The 20,442-nt window shown below is 43.2% G+C and overlaps 1 protein-coding gene across 7 annotated transcripts in view; it reads left to right on the plus strand.

Annotated features, from left to right (window-relative positions):
* Positions 1-20,442, plus strand: part of ZNF423 (zinc finger protein 423) — a 209,498-nt gene that overhangs the window by 121,833 nt on the left and 67,223 nt on the right. For all 7 annotated transcript variants that reach the window (XM_068693087.1, XM_068693083.1, XM_068693085.1 and 4 more), the window contains one exon: positions 1,840-1,924. In XM_068693087.1, the coding sequence (XP_068549188.1) occupies positions 1,840-1,924 (85 nt within the window). The remainder of the gene's footprint in view (positions 1-1,839; positions 1,925-20,442) is intronic.

Genomic DNA, 20,442 nt, shown 5'->3' on the forward strand with positions numbered 1-20,442 from the left:
TTGCAATGGGGTTGAGCTGAAATATTGTCCTTCTTAGCTAGTTACTTAGGGAACCCTCATAACAGAGATAAGTGTTGAACAAGGCACAGAACTGAGTCAGCTTTGAAGTTTTACAGAAGAGGAAGATTTCAAGTTTCAAATGTGACCACATGAATCATTCACCACCCAGTCCCATTTTTCTCTTCCAAGGTTTTTTGCATTCTTTTTTCTTTCATTTTTTTTTTCAAGCTAGGAGCCCTCAGCATGTGTGTGCCAGTGTGCTTGAGAATACATGTGCACGTATGTGTGCTTGCGCTCGTCGGCTGGAATAGACTCCCAAGGAACAGTGCTGCAGAAATCCAGCCGCTTTTCCATTAACAGCCTTGATTTCAGAATGGACTCCAGGAGGATACTTTCCTGAGCTGCCTAGGGATAACTAGCCAATCCAAAGTATTTCCTTTTCTATGGTTGGCTGTGTCAGTTTTCGGCCAATGGAGTATAGCCTTCTTCCTATTATCATGTTAATTGCCCATTGTTATTTTAGCCTAGAAAGCCCTGCCTATGTGCAAACACACACTGTGTGCAGAATTCATGGGATCCGCATACCAGCGATAGAGCCTTGCGTTCGTTACTGCGGCATTGCAGCATGTTCATTAACCTCCAGCAGGCGAACTTGTTGCCACTGATGACATGGCAAGTAGTTAAGAAGCTCCTGGCAGCACCTAATTTGTTATTTCCTCAGCAGGTGCTCAAGGAAATTGGGTCCCATATGTGGAGGGGGTGACAGCAACTCCTCTGTTTAACTCAGAACTTCTGACTTAACCGCTGCTGTCCTAAAAATAAGATTCTATACCTAGGTGTGGGGTGGAAGCCGTAAGAAAAAATAATTTGCATCTAAGAGCGCACAGAAAATACCCACAAAATACCCACAAAAGGTGTCTATTCAGATAGTATGTTCCCATGCAGGAGTTGAACATGCACATTAGACCAAAGTGCGGTGGTCCTGCTTTGGGAAGTGAGAGGTTTTGCAAGTGTACAAAAGCTTGCTTGTTTTTTTTTTGTTTGTTTGTTTTTTTCCTAAGTTGGACATCAAACATGTCAGTATGCATTTTCATTTCTACAAATGATTTTTTGTTTTTTTCCCTGTCATGATGCTCAAATGCATGCACCACTGTCAGTCTGAGTCCAAACCCCATTTTCCCTATTTGAATAAATGGTTCATGTAGTTGCCTCTTCACACCATCTCCTGATTTCTGCAGCCAGACCTCCCTAGTATGACTTTGTGACAGAGAAAATATGCAACCGATTGTGCTTGAAAACCATTCTGTGTGGTAATGCAGGTTTTTCAGGATTTCTGATGGGAGACCTGTACAAAACGTATTTTTCCTCTTGGCCTTCACTTCCTCAAGTAACTAGAGGAGTTTTGCCTAGAAAAACTCCTCTATTCTAAGCTTTCTCTAAAGATGTAATTTTTTGAAAAAGTTGATAATTTTGTGAAAAAGTTGATCATTTTGTGATCTTTTCAACATCTTTTATTTCACCCTACAAGAGGTTTTACTATCATGGGCTAAATGACACGAGCACTCTGATTATGGCTCAAGTAGTCAATCAGACTTTCAAGTACTATCATTTGAAATTTGTAAAGTTGAAATTAAAGTTCTCTAGAAGCAGGCTGTTAATTAGAGGTCGTGTCTATGGTCCAGAAAAGCCCAGCCCAACTTGGTATCTTAGTGGTATCATGTACAAGTAGGAAAGGACTCAGCGGAGGGAAGTTGAAGCACGTAACATGCTATATTCATGATCACACTTGCCTTATGCTACAGTGCAGTTTTCTCTAATCTTTTTTTGGTTATTAAACAGAAAAAGACCTATCAATGCATCAAGTGCCAGATGACCTTTGAGAATGAGAGAGAGATACAAATCCATGTCGCTAACCATATGATTGGTAAGACATTCTTTAAACTAGGCCACTCATGGGCTGCTTGTTTTTTGCTACTCTTTGAAATTCACTATTCTAATAACTTGTTAATATTCATGCTGTAATTTTTTTTTATCTTTCAAGGAAAATGATTTTGATGTAATGATTCTTCACTTCAAAGCTTTTTAAATATGTGGTTATAAAAGTGTTACTGCTGAGCTTTTTTCCTTATCCTTTTGAGTCCTCGTGTAGCATTTTCATTTATATTAAAATCAAACTTTTGACAGTATCTTCCATTTGATAGCATAAATTTCTCTCTATCCACGTAAAAAGTACTTGCCAGTTGTCAACCACTTAGGAGCAATTATGTTTCAATTTTGTATGTCATGACATTGAATAGATTTAACTGCTAGCATTTTCCCAGCTAAATGTGGTGAATTCCTGAGGAACATTGTCAAAACAAAATGCTTACAGAGTTATTTCAGTGCTTTTTTTTCCTTTTCCCAACAATTCTGGACTTCAGAAAGTTCAACTTTTCAGACACAGGAGTGTTTTTAAAAGCAGTGCTTGCTGCCTCCTGCTACAGTCCTGTCGTAGGAGCACGAAGTGAAGTGTCACTGCAGTCTGACGGGCTGTACTGCTGCTGCAGCTGCATGCGGGTATTTTCTGATGAGCGCAAAGAAATGTTTTTCCTGTCTGTGCAGATGTTCCGAATCCATGTGTTGGCCCAAGAGGTCAGTTTAGTTTGATGCATGGACCACAGAGGAGTAACTTACACATGCCACTGTAGGCGTGCGTTGCATGAGAGCCTTCAAGGACCCTCCGGCGCACTTTGTGTGTCTCGTATGTTCATGTGCAGCATTTATCTCCCATAAGCATAATGGTTTGCCTTCAACAATTTTACATTTAGGAAACTATTCTCCCGTCAATGCATATATGTAACTCCTATTATCTTTGATGTGAATTATGCATAAATACCAGAGAGAGAGAGAAATGCAGACTGACACAGTCTTCGCTCCCCATACCCCCAAATGAAAAATATACATGTCAGTCACAATAATTTTCATTCTAGAGCCAGGCAGGAGTTTCGAGTCAATGTCAAACAGGTTAAGATGAAGATATCTAAAAATGTTTGCTTTTGTAGCAGGTGTTAATGTAATCTCTTGTTTGCAAGCTTGAAGAGTGAGATTCTTGTTAATTGGACCATAGTGATTTCATGCAGTTCCCCCCTAGATTTTTTTTTTTTAACAAAAGCCTGAAAGAAAGGAGTCCTTAGGCAAGCTTATCACATCTTTCAGCTTAAGTTATGATACAGTAAATAATTGCTGATTTTTAAATACATAGCTCATGAAGTGTTGAATTAAGGTTCTGCTTGATTTGAGGGAGGAATTCCTTGTCCTTTAAAAAAAAAAAAGTACTTTATTTACTTTACAGTGATCGATATGTGAAGTTTATTTATGTATATCCCCAAATTAGTGCTGTCTGGAATAATACATGATGATATATATGTCATTACAAGGTTCGGTATTACAGAGAGCTATTGGAAAACAACACTGGTAGGAGAAAGAGGAGGTTGAGAAGAGTGTGGTGCTGTTGTTTGTGAAACCTGTACCTGTTGTTTCTTTAAAGCTGTACATAAGTTCTAATACATATTTGGAAAAAACCTCTATAAATGCAAAGGTACGTATGGACTCAGCTCCATATACCCAGGACATTGTATGTGCCAGGATACGATAAGAAAATACCCGATTATTTCACTGAGGGGTCGCGTCTTTGTGTCTCCTTGCTGGGATACAGGCTGGGAACGTTCATTAAGTTCACTTGTTTGGGGTGAGTTTAGGAAAGAGCAAAGTATGGAAATCTGTAGCGTGAGCCAAACGTCCTCCTGCTCTGGGCATCTCAGGCTGTTCACAAGGCACCGGGGCCCCTCTCTGTGACACGTGGCTGACTCCAGAAGGTGTCATCTGTTGGGTCCCCTGCTGGCATTTGCTCTTTGCTGGGGAGTACTGCAGAGGAGAGGGGAGGCTGGACGTCACAGTTTGCCTACCAGAAAGTGCTGTGCAGATTTTCGGTGTTAATTTGCTATGTGCTGAGTCAGTAGTGGTAGAGTGATGGATTGCCTCCTGGGCTTGCTCCCGCAGCCTTTGTTGAAAGCCCGAGAGCCTTCATCCCTTACACCGGCTGCAGGAGAGACCAGCACGTGCCCCACTGTCCCTCGGTCTGGTTTGTCGTGTACGAAGCGAGTGTAGGAGCGTCTCCTCTGTACGAGACCACGTCCAGTCAGGTGGCAGCAGGAGAAAGAAGCTAATGCTGGTCCTGCAGCCCAGGTCTGTGCCACAGCAGTTACTGTCATTGCCAGTTTAGGACCTACAGATGAGGGTTTGTTTGTGCTGCCAGGGGCACTGCAATCCCAGAGCGCTCGGGGCCGGGGGAGCCCTGTCCTCGGGTTGTGTCTGCTCAGAGCGCGGCGTCGGACTCATCTCGATGCACTTGTATCTGGCTGAAATTAAGGTGTCTGGCTTAATATAGTCATCGAGGTGCTGTCTGGGGGAAATGAATGATTGATACCAATCTCCGATAAGGGTTTGAGGAGGATAAGCATTTCCAGGGAGAGATTTTTATCTCTCTTTTGAATTTGAAGTGAGCCAAGGCATTGAAGTTAGCCTTGACATGTAATTTTGGGGTAAAATAAAAAAACACCTTGGCTTTGATAATCCTAGACCTCTGTGCTGCACTTCCTTCTCATATTTTGCGAAGCACAAAATCAATAGTTGAGAGATGTCCTAAACACTTACCTACAGTTTCATTCATTCATTCAGGTGACTGTCAGCCAAAGCATCCCTGCTCTTCAGCCGTGACCCCCTCACATATCAGTGTCCGTAAAATGATTAAAGATTCCAGTTATTTCTTACATCCCAGTCTTAAAGCGTGCATCCAGTTAAATTGACTGTGCCTCCCTCCTCCACCTCTCGGCTCTCCAGGCTGGAGTCAGAGGCCCTGCTCATAATTCATGGAGGTAGGGGGTTATTTTTTTCAAAGCAATATGCAGGGAATTTCCAGTGCTACTCCCACACACTGCTTTGAAAAATTACCCTTCTGCACTCTAGCCCTTCATATCCTGTGCACAAACACAGAGGCATATTGGGTCCCGCGCAGGGTCCCTGGAGAAGGAGCAGGCTGGATGCATCCCCGGAGGAGGTAAATGGTAGATGTTTTGTTTCATTTTACACTGGGGCCTGTAGGAGGGCTGTAAGCAGCACACCAGACCTCTCCAGCTGCAGTTAGCCAGGAAGGGATCTGTTTAGAGATGTTTTCAGCCGGGGGGGGCCTGGGGGTGGAATTTTTAGAGAGCAGAGGTCTTTGAAACATTGCACTGATTGGGGCTCCTTTGAAACACGTCCGTGCGCACAGAAAGGGGATCCCCCTTTGAGACATTTACAGGCGTTGGGGAGTCCACCTGGGAGTATATCAAAAACTTTCAGTACTCCTTGCTGCCTCTGTACTTGCTTACCTCCTGTTGCGCTGACCTGGCAATGTTTAAAGCTTCTCCCCCTTATCTCCCCACCCACCACTGCCTCTGATGTGCACTCTCTGTTAGATGCAGGGGAAGATGGGCGTACGCAGCCGTGGGCTCTATGGGGGGCAGCGAGCAGCCATGGCAGCAGCCGGAGCACAGAAGTCTGCTAATGCAGCATTTCCCCTGTGGCTGCCAGAGCCAAAGAGCCTGCGTTCCCCATCGCCGGGACGCTGCCGAGGCCTGGGGCACGCGGGCAGGGGCTGGCGGGGAGCGGGGAGCGAGGACCCGGCACCCCTCTGTCCTGCAGCCCCGCTGGGAGCAGCTGGGCTTGGCCCGGGGCTGTGCTGCTGGGTTTTGGAGCCGGGCCGGGTGCCCTAATTCCTGGTGCTCAGCATGCACAAAAAGCCTCAGCCCCGGTGGCCCAGCGCCAAGGGACTGCAAATTCAGGTCCGTGCTGGGGCTCTGGTCTGCGTGGGGAGCAGCCGTGGACGGAGCCGTTGTGATTAGGTGGGGGATATTTTCTATTTAATGTTCAAAAAAGATGAATGGTTGTCCCCACCCTTCTTTCTCCCTTTCTCTACAAAAGTCTCCTGGCAAACACGCACGGGAAGCTCAACTGCAGCACAGTTAATGCTGGAGCAGGGAAACTAATTATTTCTGGCCGTGCTCTAGTGCTGGAATTACTTCGGGATCCACGCTGCAGAGGCGTGCGAGCATCTGTGGGCTCGTGAGGGCTGCCTGCCGTCGGTCTGTCCGACTCTCAGAGCTCGGCAGATCCCTTCCCGGAGCCGTCCCCATCCCTGTGCACACGGCTGCGAGCGCTCGGCCACCATTCCCCCATTCCTGTCTGAACGCACGCGAGCAGCCGAGGGCTGGTGGCGGTGACCAGGGAGGGGGAGGCTCCGCTGCATGGGGCTTGGAGCAGGAGGCCCCGCGCCTTGCTCGGGGAGCCACCTGGGACCAAAGGGAGTGCTGGAGGGAAAACTTGCAGAAGTCACATTGAAAGCGCTCTGTGGTCTGGTTCTTGGACTGCTGTCTAAATAAACATCTCCTTGTTTGCTGTGGTGGGGATGACCACGTTAAACAACTGCATTTGGGGGAACGAGGAGAGTTTTCTGGGTACTGCCCCAAGCTGTGGCGTATCGTGCATTGTGTGCAACGTGGGGCTGCGAGTCTCTAAATTACCTTTCCTGCCCTTGGAGATCATGTTTCAAGTTCTGGAAATGCTCTGCCAGAATTAAACACGAAGTGGAGGGATAACATCCATCCACAGTCATTTCTCTTTCAGATGCACACAAGTATTTTAAATAAGAAATGATCAAATACAGGTTTGCGGTATTGTAGCTGGTAAGTTTGCTCTCTTCAGAGCTCAAACTGCAGTAATAACTACAGATGGAGACTTTTTAAAAGCAGCAATTTCAAAAGGTGATTTTGTGTTCAAAAGAATTAGTAGCTGATACAATTTAGAGCACTGTGATGAAACCAACAGAGAAGGAGCTGAGGTAGCATCCAGAATCAAACAGAAACCAACAGATTTCCAGTATGGTTTCTGCTTCTGTTCACGAATTGAAGCAAACAGTTTTGATTTAGGAAATTCTAGTTTTCATAAATTCAGATCATACCCAAATTGGTAATCTTTTTACTGTCTCAATGAATATTGAGACTGCTTTTGGAGGGTTTTGGACTCCTTGTCACAGTACTTTCTAAGTGCATGTGTCTGTGAAAAGGTTGTAGGTAAAGATCGTTTCTGCAATCCCAACATTTTATGTGAGGAAGTATTAGCCCTGGGCATGTCTGATGAAGACGTGAAGCGGTTCTGATGCCAAGGCCTGATCTTCCAAAGCACTTTGTTCCCTCTCCTCATTGATTTGGGAGCTGGGGATGGCTAATGCTTTTCTGAATCTTTCTCGCAATGAAATATCTTTTATTTTGTATGAAATAGATGGAGTCAATACAAGTAGAAGGGTGGCTTTTATTCTTGTAAAATTCCCTTATTTTCCTGTGCAGTTTGTTTAATATGGTACTCGAATTCAAATTGATTTCAAGTTTAAGGGTGTTATTTGGTAAATACATTCCCTTCCATTAAGCTACTGTCATGACATCGTGTCCTGAGACAAAACTGCTTAATTCTTGAGGGAAACTCTTCAGACCTAAGCGCTAGTGTTAGTTAAAGTGTATACGTGGTAGCAATGATGATGACATTGTAAAGCACTATCTCGGTAATAGCTTTCAGGCATTAAGGCAAATAAAAATGTGCCAGATTGTTTTTGAAGCATTAGATGCAAATTATCAACAGGAACATATTTCTGGACTCAACAGCTGAATGTGTGAATTAATTACGGACACATTAGGAACTCAAAAATATTTTTTTAACTTTGATGTTTGTGAAGCATATTCCAAGTAATTGCTCTTTTAATGCAGAAGCGGAAGGTACAACCTTCATGTATTTACCCAGCGCTTGCTTAAATATCCAAGTCTATGTGGACTCGCTTTAATTAACAATATGTGCTAGAATTTCATTTTGCAGCGGCTGGCTATTGCGAAAGACTAATTTTAGGGAAAAACAAGCTAAGCGTGCGTACGGTGGCAGCTGAGCGACGTGCACGGTGGCTGCACACGCGCGTGAGCCCCTCCGTGCAGCCGCGTGCGAGTGCCCTGGGCTGGCCGGAGTCCTGCAGGCGCCTCTGCGGGGCCTCTGCCTGAGCGGAGCTGTCTGCTGCATCGCGCTCCTGGACAAAGGGATCTGCTTCTGCCAAGAGGTCCTTCTGTTATTTGGCCTGGCTCTTTTTATTCCGTTGCTTGCCTTCAGCTTTAAGCGCTTGTGCGGGTAGCTAAATAACGCCGTAATGACCGTGGTGCATAAAAGCTAGCCATGTGCCCTTTGAACAGCTCCGGTTTTGAACAGGGTGGTCACACTGAAAGCCACATTGCCATTGTTAACCGGCAGAAGAAGCTCTCTTCAGTACAAACAATATTGGCCCTTAATATAATTCAGCACTTAATTGGCCTCTTACTTTGAAACTGATTTCTGAAATTACGTTGTTACTGTCCCCTCCTTTCTAAGGCCTGGAAAATTCATTACCCAAAATCTCAATAATTTTATCCAGCCACACGGTGTAGATGCGTCCCCCTGCAATCGTTCTCTATGCACATTGATTCTTAAAAATCCCCCTTTTCATGAGAATGGTTTTGTTTTGCTTGTATAGCTACCAGGAAAGAAATAGCATTTCTCTTAATGTATTCATTCACATTTTCCTTTTGCATTTTTCATTTCATTTACAACTTGGTAATAGTAGTTCAGTTTTCACTGACATTTTTATAGCTGCTATGACAACATTCCTGTTTTGCATGATACATGCATAATCGGCTATGATCCCAGTTTTGCATTGCTTTCATTCTTTCTTAACTGTGTTAAGATTCCTTGCAGCCTCCAAACTCAATTTTCATACGCAGTTGTGATTACACCTGTTTAAACATTTTCCTGGTAGTTTCATATTTATTCATAAAGGGAGCAGTTGATAAAACACCTTTTCTGTAATCAGTCAGAGTTTTAAGTGTGATTTTTCTTCAAAGTTATCATTAGCAAGCACCTCAATCTATTCGCAGCCTTTCAGTATCAGTTAGGCAGTGTGGCAAAAAATGCTATTTTTCAATAAACTTTGCCCTGTGTAGCAATGATTTTTCTGAATGTGTAACTTGCTTTTCATTTTTATTAATTCTATTAACCTTGAAAACTGCAGTATGTTTGTATTTAAGAGTCTGCAGAGATGCTTCCTGCCTGTTCCTCACATATTTTGTGTGAGTGGCTGTGACTGTTTGAGTCTGAGTTCACAAACAAATTTCTTAGCCCTTCTTTGCTAATCTTGAATATGGGAAAAAAAAAAAAAAAAAGCAAGTTCTCACCATATGGGGTTTTGGTTCTCCCTGCAGATGGCAAAATGACTCTATTCCTCCCCAGTGGAGAGGTCAGCACCCCTCTGTGTCCTACTTTCAAGCAAAACACCAGAATATTTCTTGGGGGGCGGGGAGAAAGCCCTCCATCATTTCTAGGTGTAGTCTTCAGACTTAATAGAATTGATGTGTTAAGGAAGTTGTCTCCTTGTGCGAATTCTGGGACTGAAGTCTACACCAGTGTGGTCCTAAAGTCTAGATGTTTGCAATCTCTCTGGGAATTTATTAACAAATAGTAGTTTTACCTGGAGAAAGTAGATATTATCCCACATTTCTTCTTTATTTGCCAAACAAACTTCTTGGTTTGGAAACATCAGGCACCAGTTTCTGACACTCTCTGGAGTGACAGAAAGGTTTGTGCCTTTGGGGAAGGATAGCTGCAATGTGGAAAATGAATAAGGAACAAAGGAATGCATGCTTGGTGATGCTGGAAAAACCCATACTGGGTTAGCTAGGAATTAGTGGCAGAGTTATAAAATATTCTTTTTACCTTTTGGGGGAAACCTAAGCTAGGTTTCAGACCATTTCCAGTCACGAAAATCGGAAAAGAAAGTATATATATATATATATATACACATATATACACATATATATATATTATTACTAAACAATAATAAAATTATTTTTCTCTAATAAAATCCCAGATTTCACACTTTGAATATCTTCTTCAATATTCAGCACGTGCGAGTGCTGAACCTAAAATGTTTATTTTTCTTCTTGTGTTTGTTATGATATAAGCCCCTGGTTTGGAATCAGAAAGGTATGCTGAGCCCTGGCTGTACAGTTATCAGACTGAAGTGTCTGTATGTTAAAGGTCCACATTTATTCCTCCTCTTACTTGGTTGACTTCAAAGAGGGACAGTTGGCCCATTGCCTTTAATTATACTTCAAACTAAGTGGCATCCCCAACCTTGGGGAAGATTTAATCTGGTCTCTTAGAACCAGAGGTTACCAATTGACATGGTCCTTAAAAACATACATATTTCTGTTTTGTTATAGCTGGCAAGTAACTCAAATCAAACACAGACTGCCCTGTATGCTCCTGCCTGTTTGGGGTACTGGCACTCTTTTTTTTTTCCCCCCATTTGACACCTTTTCTACACTGAGGTTCCCTTCAAATGATCCTCGTGAAAGAAGCCCATGAAAATTATTTAAATTATTTAAATGCTTTTACATTTTTTCAGTGTTTCAAGGCTCCCAGCACAAGTGAAGCCTTTGCACGAGGGGTCTCTGCCATTTGCACCAGATGTGCTTGCTTCTGTGTCCGTTTTTTTGTCACAGACTGCTTTTGGTTCAGTTTGGCAGTGGGGTTTGACTGCTTTGGGCCTTTGTAAGAAACAGATTTTTTTAATTGAAAATTTTAACTTGGCAGATTCATTGTGTGTCTTTTTGTAGTAATAAATTTCTTTAATTAAAGAAGCCCAAGCCTTGCCATTCTCGCAAGGGCCAATTGCCACTGTGTGGCTGCACAGTAAGCCTGAGGAAGAGGACTTCAGCTTCTGCCTGTCAGACCGTGGTCTTCAGAAGACAGAGCTCCATAGCAGATCAAAAAACCTCACTGGTCGTGGTGTTTTCCAGTTGTCTTCTTCACCAACATGCTCTCTCCTGCCTCTCCTCTACTTGGTGTTTTGTGCCTTGTCCTGCTGGCACGAACCCCGGGACAGGTGGGGTGCATCAGGTGCTGACCCCACGGCGAGGAGTTGAGCCTTTTTAACTCCCGCTTCAAGGTCAAAACCCGGACACCATTTCAGTCAGGTGTTTCCTTCATTTCCTCCTCCTGAACTGACGGAGAGGACTATGAAGAATGTCACTGCAGGAAGAAAGTTGGTAACGCACTACCGATATGTGTAAATCTTGACGTCATTCAGGGAGGTTTCATCCTGCCTTCAGGATCTTGTCTGGTGGGCACTTAATGGCCTTAGAAATGGCTGAGTCATTCAAATGTTGCATGTATAACTATGAAATGTTTAGGTTTTATGAGGAGTATATTTTATTCTGTGTTCAAGATTTTTAGCGTGGTTCAACCTAGGCAGATCCATTGGGTTTAGGTTTTGTTTCAGGTAGGGTTGGGGTGTTTTAAGGTATCAAGATCAGCTAGCACCACTAGTATGTCCTCTGTTGTTATGTTTTGCACACATCAGCTATCACATGTCACTGGTGTATGGACAAATATTTCCTAAACCCCATGACTGTGAGTTATATCCAGGAATAAATATTGGCAACAAAAGTTAAATGATGAAACCTCACGTAATGAACAGTAACTGATTCAAGCTGGGCCGGATATAGATAGCTAAAGCTGAAGGGAAATAAAGTATTCTAGTGACATTTTCTCCTTTTTTAACTTTCTAATTTTTGACCTTTTGATTCAGTGTTTTTTGTTAAAATCGAGGATTTGAGGAGAAAAAAAAGAAAAGCAAAAAAATCCCTCTACCCCTTAAATCTCCTGCAGTCATTAATAGCTCTACCTCCACTTACTGAAGAGCATCAATGGAGAGAATTTCCTTTGGAGGCTAATTCTGATGTTCCAGAAACTGAAATCAGCGATGTCAGTGTTAGACCTGAATGATAAACTTCCAAGGAATGGGGAACTTAAATTGTGAGATGTTAGTTTCTAGATTAGTTCATACTTGCATTTGGTGGGAGAATGTTGGTATTTTTAAGCTAAGCCTTTTAAAGTTATATATCCCTTGACTTGGATAACAAAGAAAATTTAAAGACCTGTAATGGAAAAGCAATCTATCGCTTTTCTCTACTCTTAAATTATTTATTTACATTTTTTACTTTGTATTTATAATTTATTTATTTATTTCTATTTTTACTTTATATTTATTTTGCATATCATAGAACCTCATAGTTATGCAGAAATCCAAACTGCAAAAATACCTAAGGCACCAGAAGAGTTATGTATGTTATTAGGACATTATTAAAAGTAAAGGTAGGTTCTTTATGTGGTTTCTTTATGTGTTTTCTTTCCAGGATTATTTCTGTAGCTATTTTAATAGTGTTAGTTTTGATGGCTGCTGTTCTCAGGGCATCTGGGTACAGGTGACAGGGGCATTTGGGACCATCATACTTCTTGAATCTGAGAGATTCCCATGAGTAAGTGCTCAGCTTTGAGCGCCAACGGGTCTGTGTGGGGTTGATGGGGGAGAAACTTGCTAGGCATTTTCTGAACAGCCTGTTTTGAACTGAAAGGTGCAGTTGCTTGTAAAAGCTTCACAGCCAAGCAGCTCAAGATGGTGCAGGTTAGCAGTTGTGGAGCTCAGCGCAGACATTTCTTGTAAACTGTTCACTACCGAGTGGTTCTGGGTTTGTGCACTGGTAGTCCCTGCAAGCTGAACATTGGTGTGTGGTTTTAGAGCAAATACACTTTTGTCAAGCAATCCAGGAGGGCAGATTTCAAGTACACAAGTGTGGGTCAGTTATCCCTAGAACGGTGACTTAATGCTTTTTTATTTTTAACACCTGAAAATATTGGGGTTTGGTTTTCCTTTCAGGGGAAATACTATTAGGCCATAAATGTACAAGGTGTAATTATATCTATCTTGCATCTTTATTCCTGTTTGAATATGGCTTACTAGGAAAAGGACTCTTGAGACCCGAAGTATGTGCACTAAATGGCCTAGTCAGAGTTTCCCCATTTTCCTAAGGCTTAAGCTGGGGAAGTGGCTGCCATTTGCAGGCTAGCAATACAGTAAAAGCACATCATTGTACACAACATTTTATTTGGACAGCTGTATAAAAATGGCAACACACTGTGAAATCCATTAACAGAAAACATGTTAAATTCAGCAAAATGCATCTCATGTGGAACACTGAATAAGAAATTATAGTCTGAGTTTTACTAGTTGGTTATCAGAGTCTGTCTTGAATGAAGAGAATTGAATTTTTTCCATGCGTCTGCCTGTAATAACAGTGAATGCTGTACATTGGGTTTTGAAACCAGTGTGCACCTGTAAATCTTTGCCCCAAGAATTTTCAGCGAGGTTTTCACAAATCTAATCTTAATATCCACTGGGAGCCCTGGGTGGCCATTTTCACTTGGCAAAAAAGCTCTTATTTGCATGGTGGGTCTCGCTCAGGCTCACCACCACTACTTGAACACTTCAGAAATATTTGCCCAAGTAAGTTTTGCAGGATGTGGGAGTGAGAGCTCGCAGTGGGAACAGATTGCTTCTTCACCCTTCTCTCCCTGCCAGTGCCAGCGAGGACTTCGCTCTGGACAGCCACGAGTAGGTTGGGTGGGATTCCCAGGGGTGGATTTTGCTATGTAAGGCGTCTCAGAGTTAATCGAATAGCATCTAAAAATTAGAAAACCACAGCAAACTATTTTGCGTTTCCATTGTTTGGGCTGCTTAACTCTGAGCTGTTGCTCGTCAGGAAAGGATGCCGTTAAGTGTTCTGGTACAGAAAGAGAAAATGAGTTGCTCTTGCTTGGTAGCAAGTGAAACAGCCACGTTAACTTCAGCTCTAATCATGAGATTAAAAGCCTAATGGGGATAGTATCATTTTCAGTCTTCAAAGCCAGCATCAATGACCTTTGGAGAGTTTTAACTTTATCGGCCTGATGGTTTCTCTTATAGAAGAAGCAAAACCAGCCTTTTCCTTGCCAAGGAAAGGAATAAATGGATGGATAAAGTAAAGTATGCTGGAGCAGGCTAAGCGACTTTCAGTCACATTCAGCACAAGCAGACTAGGGGTTATTGCCAGGCTTTATTGCCCCAGTCACTGCTGCTCTGGGGGGAGCACAAATCCTAGGAGGAGCCAGGGGCAGCGCGGGGGCAGCCCCACTCCCCTGGCTCTGGGCGCCAGTGGCACTGGGCAGCGGTGCTGCCTGCACACTGCTCGCCCCCAGTGGGTTCGGGTTCGGTGTCGCTGGGGGCTTGTTTCCTGTGTCAGAGCGCAGGAATTTCTGGTTGCAGTTCCTGTTTGCCGCGTTTGCGAGCTCGGGCTCTTGCTCTTTTGCCAAGCTGGCAGCAGGCGGGGGTGACTTCCTGCGCAGGGGATGTAAAAGCGATCCTGTGATTCTTCCTCTGCAGCCACTGGGAGATAAAAGCCAGGACATCGGGGATTGCAAAGAGGGAGCCAAATTATATTTATAATATTAAAGTGAGTGCATTTGTGGTTTTGCCATTCTCCAGGGTTTTTCATAAGTAGAAAAACATGAATTAGCATTTTCCATTTCCATATATTGACTGGAAAAATAGCCTGCTCTCAATTAAGACCTATAGCTTTTGGGATGTATGCAACAATTTTATAAAATATTTACAGCAAAATTTGCATTTTACATGGTATTACAGTTTTTCTTGTGTTTAGTAGAAAGGACTTAGGCCTAAGAGAAGAAATTCATCCAGCCTACCAAAAGGGAAATAAATCTAAAATTAGATTGTTAGCATTCGCAACCAGAAATGTCCAGCGCTGCCTGTTACCTCCAGCAATTACCCGAGGTCACTTTCACCACCAGCTATTTGTTACACCCGCGGCAAGGGCCGCGCTCCCCGTGCGGAGCTACTGCTATCCCTTTAAAACTGGCTTTGGAAGAGATGGTAGCTTTGTGCTAGACAGATAAGTAGAACATTTTTTTCCAAATGTAAATGCGCACTGTAAAGAACATAGCTATTTCCTGGATAATTTGCAGTTGTATATTTTATGTTAATTTCACCGAAAATATTGCACCCCTGCCAGGTTTAGTAGAGGCTCACTGTGATATGAATAATTTCTAGCGAATCATTTTTTTTTCTTCATTTAAGATTTGGCACCTTTTTAAGATTTTAATAATAGCAACAAGGAGGAAGATTTAGAACAAGTGAAACATTAGAGCCAAAGAAATTCACATTGAGAGCTAATGTAAAATAGCAAGAATAATTACATGGAAAACAGTTGCCACAGATGTTTTTCCTTGTAATGTAATAACTATTTACTAAACTGTTTATTTTAGGCCCTCGGTTTACAATAAAATATTTATACATGCTCTGCTGTAATAAAAAAAATATTGACAAAATACTATAGAGATTTTTAAAAGACAATTAGTATTTCTCTGTCTAGAAAGGGAAGACGGCAGATGCAGCCCTAGCCCTTGCCCTGCTGTGTGCCGGGAGCAGCGGGGTTAGCGGCAGCACCCCTCGAAGGGCTCCGCTCGCAGGGAGCCTGTGGGCTCGTGACACACCGCGGGATAACTTACCAAGGAATGGGAAAGCTAACACTCCGCGGACTTCATTTCAATAAGGAAAACCTGATTCCATTCCTGAAATAAGATATAATCAAGCTATGTCTTCCCTAAGCTAAATGTGCCTGCTCTAGGAGCAAGTGTGAAGTTCAAGGTGCCAGACTCCTGACTGCCATTCTTAAAAACCCTATGGCACGGTGACTGCTCCGAAGTACCGACTGTGGCGTCTTTAAACCTTTTGCTTTATCCTGCCTGAGCCACACCCACGTGAGGTGTATGTTGTCATGCACTTAATTCATAAAGTTACTCACGTGCTCATGAAGTGTGTACTTGGTGTTACTCTGGGGGTGTCTAGATCTCTGTAGTCGTAGCAGTGCCGTAGCATACTGAAATAAGAATTTCAGCACAACACTGAAAAGTCTGTAGGTTCTACTTTCCAAAGATATTCTTCAAGCATATATTTTTCTACTCATAAATATATGGCAAAAACTTTATTTTCGGGTACCTATGGTATTAGGCTTTAAAACCTGGTATCCCATCAGGAACTTCTGTGCTTCAGTCTACGAGTTTCATAATGACAGATTTTATTTTTTTTCCCCAGAAGTCATTGTACATCCATTACGGGTACCTATTACTTAACACCACACTGCTGGCACACAACAATTTTAAAAAGAGACCTCTAGGAAAGAAAGACAAGATACCTGTAATTTCGTGAACACAGGCCCTGCTATATGTTGGCATCTGAGCACTGCCAACACGTTAGAGGAACCCAAAGTCTAAACTGAATGAAGACTGCGTGACTGGCTCCGAATGCCCAAGATCTGTGTAGTCCAAGGTTTCAATATCTAGATCTGAATCCATATTTAGCAGTTCAGGCTCTACTTTCAAGTAGGCAAGTCCCTTGAGCTTCCATGCTAGCACGTTGTGAGCTTTATTATTACAGAAGGGACAGGGTAGCAGCCTTGTGAAATGATTGAAAAAGTGAATTTAAAATATACCTATGAACCTCTTTTCTTGGTGAAACTCGTAATTCTCACCTGTTTAGGACTCAGCAGTGTGATTGACTATGTAGATTTTTGTCACGCTTGGTTACAATGCACAAAAAAAAGAAAAGGGCAGAGCAGAAAACTGCAGGCATTAGAACTAAAAGTGAACAAAAGAGGGAGCTAAGAAATCTAAAATGTTCCGTTTTAAGACAGAATAATCATGGTTACCAGATGCCTTTTGTTGTAAACAGACTTTTTTCATGGCTGACTCTTACACAGAGGCCAATGCGTGCGAGAGGTCTGGGAGCCTCGTACTGTGCCACGCAAAACCACTGTGCCCATGGCCCAGGGTTTGCCCTCATGGAACCTAGCCACCAAAGAGTTTGGATAATTAAAATTTGGCTTTTCCTATGAAAGTCTGGATAATTTAATATCAAGCTTACCATCGGAAAATAAATGCTGTAATATGCGTAATATTTTCTGTAAGTGAAAACAAAGTTTGGTTCTTGGCTTTTTGCCCTTTGCTACCTTCCTGCCTGTGAAATGTTGATACATACAGGAGCGCTGCCAGGTTATGCAATTATTTCAATACAGCGCCTTTTGAGTCATCGTAGGGTCCAAAGCTAGCATTAAGGAAAACAAAGGAATTTGTGCTTGGAAATCAGCATTGCTCTGCACACGCAGGATTTTTATTTTTTTTTTCCAAGGACTGTGTTATTGTGTAAGCTAATGATTTTGTTTTTAAGTTATATTCTCAGGGGCATGGACATCCAGAATAATCAAGGATGTACTTTTAATGCCGATCCTGTGCACCGTTAGGTCTCCTGGCAGCAAAATGGACCGATTGCAGTGCTGAGCTTTGGATTAACCCCTGCTGGGGAGAACTGTTGGCTTCAGGGTGCTGAATATACTTGTAGATTGATGCGTGTTACCTATGTGTAAGTTAGTTTAAATGACGGTAAATTAGCCAGCTCCCTTCCCTTGTGCCTTTTAAAAGGCCATTCAGTGTTTATCGTAGCAGAAGCTATTAAGCAACATATTAAAAGAGGTAGATGAAGGAGCGGAGCAAGACAGAGGAAGACTGTGGAAGGAGTCCTTTTTTCCTCTGCAATACACGTGGTATGAATTATAGCGCAAACTTTTCCAACATTCTCATGAAAAGCTTCACCTAGTGTCCCTACCATACCACCGCGGGTAATGAAACAACTGGCAGAGAGCATGACTTTCATAAAGCCCTGCCTGTTAGTGGCTCATACTGGAGAGGGAAACAAGTTCAGAGGAGCAGATTTTGCTGAAGGATCTGTCTCCAATTTTCCCTTGGAAGTACACTGGTAGGGTTTTTAGAGGTTTATGTATTTAACAGTTCAAATTTTCATTTTAGCTTTTCATTTGCTGCTCAGGATTTTTATTAATTTTGCAGCAGTCATTTAAGTAGATCCAGCTCTTTATATCATTTCCAGCTTGAAATATTAGTTCAGAGATAAGCTTTGTTATTAAATGCTTAATCTTGAACACTTGTCTTACTTGGTAAGAATTATCTTTGAGAAGTAGGCAAAGAGAAGCTGACTGCTGTGGTTTTAAAGCTGCTGTAACTGGAGTAGCCCAAGTACTGGTTTACAAAGGTTGGCATCCCTTCAGTTCGCCATCGCAGCAGCTGGACTTCATTAAGTGCTGGTGTTAATTACTGGGAGATCATTGGTTCAGTATGCACACAGCAACACTTGGGGTGACACGCGAAATAAGAAAAGGGTCACCTTGACATGGAAGCTTACAAAAAAAAAAAAAAAAAAGCAAGGCTGTCACTAATTTTGTAACCGCATTTGGTCCAAAATGATTGAGAAAGCAGCACAAGGAGTGCTGCTGCGTGGTCAGGAGGAGCGTTTGCATGGCTCCTGCCGCTGAGTCGCCTAGGAGGGGATGGAGGCGCGGTGCTGGGCTGACTTGCCCCGCAGTAAAGGAGGATGTGGATGTCGTATTTTCTGCGCGTGTGCTGTGGAAGAGAGAGGAAATTCTTCTTTTTATTCTCCAGAGTTTTCAAGCCCTGTACAGCATAGTTTGAAGAGGAATTATTAATAATTTCTTATCCTGTAAATAGTATTCTGTGGAGAAAACCTGTTAAGGGTTTGTATCTAAGGGAAAGTGTTTAGGGGATGAATGTCGTGGAGAATAACATGGAACATGTGGCAGCGTAAAGCAAGTGTTGCTCGGAAATGTTGTGTCCTGAAGCCGCCGGCGTGCAGACAAAGTGCGAGCAGCCGCTGGGACATCCAGCCCGCTGCCCCATCACCTGCTTAAGCGAAAGCTAATTGTGAGCCTTGTCTTTTGCCTCGCCGGGGGCTGGGCTGGAAGGGGTGTGTGCGAGGACATTGGAGGAGAATTAGGTTATTACATTTCCTCCTTAATTCTTCATCAGGGCTGCCGCCTCTATTTCCTACAGAAAAATCAATGCCTTCGGATTCTGTAATTTCCCATGGTGCGTCGCCGGGCGCGCGGCGTGCCCTGGGAGGTGACACATCCGGTCATGGCAGCTTGAACTCTTTTTTCCAGTGAAAGAATTCATTGGAATTTCACAACCTTTGCGTGCTTTTGTGAAAACACTCATTTGTGTTTGCGCCAACCTGCTAATGGCGGATGCCGGGGCTTGCGAATCCCACCTACATTCGGTGCTCGTTATGGCACGGAATGTGCCGTTAATAATGCATCTGTGAAACTCAGCTGCGAGGGAGCCAAGTAATTATCCCACCGTAGCGTTCCCTGCTTCAGTGTCATCACAACTGGGGCTTCATTAAAAGTCCTAACAGTAGAGATGTTGTGTGGTGCAGCCTGTATATATATTTTTTCATTTAAATTATCAGCAATGCCATGGCTCAGAGGTAATTTGACTTTTTGAAACCGTGGAGCCCCTGTGAATTTCCTTCCTCCTCTCCCTCTCGCTGCCGCACCAGCTGATCAGCCCCAGAAGAACAAAAGGTTTATCTGAAGCTATGAAGCATATATTCACCAGCTTCTGGCGTCTAGATAAAAAAAAAAAAAAAAAAAATCAAAGTACTCCATTGAACATGTTAATACTGAGCAAAATGCACACAGCCAGACACTAAACCTTTACAGGGATTTAGGCATTTGAAAAGTGATACTCTGATCAGGTCTTGAGTTAGTTTCCTTAGCATAAAGTAAAGCAGAAGCATAAAATAATATAGGTTTTTAAATAAATGGAGAGCTTAACATTCCCCCCCCTCTTTGTTTTATTTCTTTGTCTGGTTTCTGTCAGTCAGTCAGTAACGAAATCTTTGGTAAAGGTATGCTCTAATGAAAGTATTTTTCCTTTTTAATATTGTACTCCTCCAGCAGAAAATATACTACGAACCTCTGGCATCAAAATAAACGGGCACGAAGAACAAAAGCATCTGTGGCTCCTTCCAGATCTCTGAGGGAGTTTGGGATGCTTCTAAAAATTATTAATCTGGTAACTTATTCCTCCTTGTTGTTGTTTTTCTTTCTCTCTCTTTTTTTTTTTTTTTTTTTTTTTACTGTCACTGGCTTCCCATTTTTTCATCGTGCTGTTGGGAAGACCGGGGTGTAAGGAGAGCCCTGCCAGCGGCAGGCAGGACGCTCTGCAGCGGTCAGAGCGACGGCAGAGCTGTGCTGGGCTGCTCCCCACCAGCCTGTCCCCCTGCCTCGGGGGGCTCCCGCTGCGCTCGGTCGCGTGTGCTTGGCTGGGGAGCTGGGGCTGGGGCTGTGCCTTCGGAGGTAGTGCTCTTGGCGGAGGGAACGGCTCCGGGACCTCTCACCGAAGCATTCCCAGCTCTCGGCGGGCTGGCAGCTCTCCTGGTAAGCCCGTCAGTGCTGCGTTGCTTTCTTACTGAGGTCTTTGCTGCTGGGGAAGCAGTGCCTCCCCCTAGAAGGACCTGTCCATACCAGCTTTCCT

This window comes from Anas acuta, chromosome 10 (assembly GCF_963932015.1).
Source record: "Anas acuta chromosome 10, bAnaAcu1.1, whole genome shotgun sequence".
Lineage (NCBI taxonomy): Eukaryota > Metazoa > Chordata > Aves > Anseriformes > Anatidae > Anas > Anas acuta.